The sequence below is a fragment of the Sesamum indicum genome, linkage group LG7, assembly GCF_026168435.1.
Source record: "Sesamum indicum cultivar Baizhima isolate 11 linkage group LG7, ASM2616843v1, whole genome shotgun sequence".
In the NCBI taxonomy this organism is placed as follows: Eukaryota; Viridiplantae; Streptophyta; class Magnoliopsida; order Lamiales; family Pedaliaceae; genus Sesamum; species Sesamum indicum.
In genome coordinates, this window is record NC_142663.1 from 10,435,663 (window position 1) to 10,440,310 (window position 4,648).

The following is a 4,648-nucleotide window of genomic DNA, read 5'->3' on the forward strand; positions in this document are numbered from 1 at the left end:
CAGCATCTAAAATGGTGATAAGAGTTGCGGGACCAAGTAATGGATAGAATTTCTCGACTATAAAGTTGGTTGAGGAAAACCCTTATAAGGGACAATTTTGAGGTAAACGTCATCGTATACTGATTGTTGTATCCGTATTTTTTGTTATATTATGTAAAAGAGATAACTACAAATAATATTTTCAAGACGTTTTCGATGTGAAGAGTTCAGGAAGGTCGACGTTGTGGTCTTCATTAAAGCACCGATTTCTTTGTTTTTTGTTCCTTTTCTGGGAGAATTTCGTTTTAGTGGCTTTAGGAGTCTACAAGGGGCTCTATCACAAGTTAGACAAGAGGCAAGTTGCCTAAGATGCACGAATGATCCATGATAAACCTCGGATTTGAACCACAAAAGTAGGAAAATTATCTAAACGTATAGATACACACTTGTAATTTTCAAATATAAGTGGAAGATGTTATTATTATTATTATTAATTTTCATGGAAAAGAATTTGAGCAGCTTCAACTTCTGTTATCATCAATAGACAAACCATATCCCTAGCACCATCGACTGCTTACAAGGATACCTACAGATTACCTATCAATACTGCCCTTGGAACCAAATCCACAAGCGTGTCGTCGGAAACAACCTAGGCTCACCAACTAAGCTGAACAGTTTTTGAAATGTTATTACTTTTAATGAATGGGTGGTATGAGTTCCAAGGAGAGTGCTGCATCAGTAGGAATGAAATGGGCAGCAAGAGAGATTTCACCCTGTAAAGCTGACGGCCAGTTGCCATAAGCTTGTACCAAATAAAAGAGAGGAAGAATCACATCTACTCTCTCTGAACTCTGTCCACATGAAAAAAAACAAGGAGAGATATCTCTATTATATGAATAATCATTATGGAGGTGTTAATATAAGTACCACTTAAAGAAAAAACAAAACGAAAAAATATCACTTCATCCAGGTTCAGGTTCCATGAGCTACTTAGGCGGCAGGCGAATTTAACGAATAAAGTGAACAATTAGGTGATTATATACTAATAAATCTGACCTATAGTTATGCGCAATATTAGAAAATATAATATAATTACATCGTGCTCTCTGGTTTATATGAAAACCAGCATGTCTCTGAACTGCTTCTGCTATTCACGCAGAGTGCCCCTATGCTCCATCTAAGACCACCAGAAAATAAACAGAAAGATATAAGCTATAATCTATATACACTAGTAATTAAAGGACAAAGCAAATTCAGGATGACTGATTCCTTTCTCTGCGCATTCTGGCTCCCCATGACATGTTATCGTCGGAATCCTTCTGCATGCTTTTTCTCTTGAGCTCCGATAGTTGAGACTGCCAACGGCTCTTCCATTCACTTTTCTCTTCCATTTGCTGCTCGTACACAAGAACACTTATTAGACACATGATATTGATTATAACTCACGAATGCAACCAAATTCTAAAAAGAAAAAGATCTTGAATGCATTCCATCTAGCCATTGGAACGAAAGGCCACGCTTTTGGCTTATTCATCGGTCCAGAAGGGTTGAAATGCACTAGAATCAAAATCTCAAATACAAAGTCAATGTGGGCCTATGTAATGAATTCATTCACATTATACAAGATAGAAGTTGAAAATGCTAAAGCTGCTAGACAGATCTGCTTACTGTATATCACCACTACGTTTCAGTTATCCTATGGAGATCAGATGCATTTATTCTATATATTTATAAGTCAACCTAATTTCATCTAGTTATCAATACTTGCGTACCGAACAATGCAGCCTGATTTAATTCTGGGAAAGCGACACTTAGAGATGAGACTCCATGGATGCACCTATGTCTATGTCGCTTCAAATAGCTGAACTCTAAACTGAATTAGTAAGCCATTTCAGACACACCACAAGAACTTAATATATCAAAGATAATGATAAAATTCTCCTTCTGGTGAACAAACTTAGAGTAGACTTAGAGACATCAGAGATCCAAAAGAAGCAGTACAAACCTCCTCACAAAATAGCAAAATTAGTAATTTCATTTGGCTCTTCCCTTCTGTACCTTCATTCTCCCATATTCATTCGTATATATCCACTGTTAATTATCAACACTCTCAGCAAACATGACCTCTTGGTCGTACAATATTATCCATAATAATTAATATTTTGGATGTAAATATGCACAAGAATTGTAGCAAGACCTCCAGATACCTTATTTTCTTCCTTGTAAACTAGCTATCTTAATGCTATGACTAAAAAAACTTACTCAGTTACATTTGACGCCAAATTGAATGAGTATAAAGCACACTTTGCAGAAATACTAAGAATATAGACTCGAAATTGAACAACAATGCAGAAATCTTATTATGTTAGGACCAATATACCTTCCCTCCCAGAAAACATAATTGAATAGAAAAACTTCCACCAAAATCGGCCCGTCAGTGAACTAAAAGTTCATTACCAGATTACCACTCGCCATCTAAACAATTTTTTGACAGATTTGCATATGCATACACGTTTACAGATCAACAAAAAGAGGTTAATAATATTGCTAATTTTCCAACTCCATTTAGAGTTTATCTTGTTTTATAATTTATTCCCACAAGAAACTAGCCCACAAAATTGTAAAACCAGAAAACCATATCAATTAGAAAACAGAACAACAAAGTAACAGACCGGGCTCCATCAAATGGCCAATCTTGAAACACACAAGAGTCTCAATTTCAACCTAAGAAGACTACAACTGACTGATGATTTTTTAACCAAATCACGAAAACGCCACCCCCAAATTCAAAAACTACCAGCATTTATGCTCTGTCCGCTACGTATTCCCACACAATCATTTGATACAATTGAGAAAAAGTAAAAGGAGTTAGTTGAGCAAACCTCATCAAATATGCCACGCCGACGGGCAGTAAACGCAAGGTGAACCCCCTTGGCCATGTCCCGATCATACAACGCTCTCCTCCTGGGATCCGACAACGTCTCGTAAGCCTCCTGTACCCTAATGAACGCCTGGGTATACTCCTCGGCCCGACCCGGCGGAGACACGTCCGGGTGATACTTCCTCGCAAGCTGCTTGTACGCTTGTTTGATCTCTACCAAAGACCCCGTCTCGGGTATGCCCAGCAGCTCATAGAAACTCATGGCGGGTCGCTCGGAAATAGTGTCGTTGAGTGAGGATCGGATGGCGGGTCCGGGTCTGATCCGGAAGGAGACGAATTGAGGAGGGTTTTCAAGTCGAGTGGAGTGGAGGAAGGAGAAGCGGAGGGGGTCGCTTCTGGGGAGATGTCCTACGCCATTGCTGTACATATCGTGCGACTGTTTGGAATTACTTTGGAACTCTTCCTTCTATTCTATGTAGGTTGGTTTGTGTTATGATCTACAAAGGTGTGAGAATACCAAATTGATCTTATATAACAATTACTTTTGTAAAAAAGTTAGTCTAACAGTTACTTTCTGATTCCATAACATCAAGAGTTTCAGTGCACCAACTTTTATGTAATTTTATTAAAGTATTTATTAATTTATACTATGAGAAAGAAAAGGCCTTACACTAATTTACACTGATGCATTAATTTTTTATAAGTTAAAAACATTGTTCAATCGATAAAATAACTAACTTATTTAATTTTTTAAATTTTATATTAATTGATAAATTAGTTTTTTTTTTCTTTTTTTTAATTTTTAATGTAATGTATTGATTTATATATTTTATTTTTATTTATAATATTATTTCTAATATATTTTAAAGTATGTAAAAAATATTCATTATATACACATAGGAAAGGCGTGCCATAACGACTAGTGTAGTAAAATAATTACCATTTTTATTTAAAAGAAAAAAATTTAGTACCCAACCATCTTGGTGTTTTTGCAAAAAAGTATACTTTATTAAAAGTGTTTAATTGTATAAAAAGTTGAAAAGTGATTAAAATGTAAAATAAAAAAGTTTCGAAGTAATAATTGAGTAGAAAAAAATTGATGCTAAAGTATATGATACATAAATTGGTATATTATCAATTTATTTATGAAATTACCTAAATAATTTGTTAGTGAGTAGAGTTAAATTGGGCATTTTCAAAATATATAAAAAAATTTAGGCCAGAAAAATCTTAAATAAGTTCTATTTATTTACAAAAAATTCCTTAAGTTGCACTAAACAAATTTTCACTAACTTACAGCTTCTTAATTTACTTTATTCAATTTAACAAAAATATAATGAGAAGTTGTATTTTCAAACACTTTAACTTAGTTTAATTTCATCAAAATTTAGTAAAGCATTTAATTTGATTTTTTGCAAATACCCCCTTGTAGAATTTCGATTATTTCTTTTCATAGATCATAATTAGAAAGTTGCAAATAGAGTCCTATGAATATAAATATTTAATTTATTTAATAATATTTTCATATATATATATATATTTATACTACATTATTTTTATTAAAAAATTCAAATACATAATTATATTTTAAGTTTCTAGAAACATGTGAGAGTCGTTGTCAACTAAAATAATTTTTCAGACTTGCAAAGAATTTTAATTACAGTTGAAAAATAATTTGAGAATCCCAAATGTGAACCAACTCATCTTTATAGATGCGGACAACAGTTAGAGTCACACTTGGCATGGGGTTTGGATAAACTTATAAGTTTCTCGAAACATCTTAGAAGA

General features: G+C 33.8%; 1 protein-coding gene across 2 annotated transcripts; it reads right to left on the reverse strand.

The window, feature by feature from the left end:
- Positions 1-431: 431 nt before the first annotated feature.
- LOC105166524 (chaperone protein dnaJ 20, chloroplastic) lies at positions 432-3,379 on the reverse strand. 2 transcript variants are annotated; one of them, XR_016066289.1, is made up of 3 exons: positions 2,862-3,379; positions 1,076-1,373; positions 432-830 (listed from the first exon to the last, which is right to left on the reverse strand). XR_016066289.1 is itself a non-coding variant. In XM_011085902.3 (2 exons), exons 1-2 carry the CDS (start codon positions 3,285-3,287, stop codon positions 1,233-1,235), a joined length of 567 nt encoding a protein of 188 aa, XP_011084204.1. In that variant the 5' UTR covers positions 3,288-3,379; the 3' UTR covers positions 1,015-1,232. The 2 variants fall into 2 exon arrangements, 1 of the variants encoding a protein (XP_011084204.1); XM_011085902.3 differs by lacking the exon at positions 432-830 and having other exon boundaries at positions 1,015-1,373.
- Positions 3,380-4,648: the final 1,269 nt, after the last annotated feature.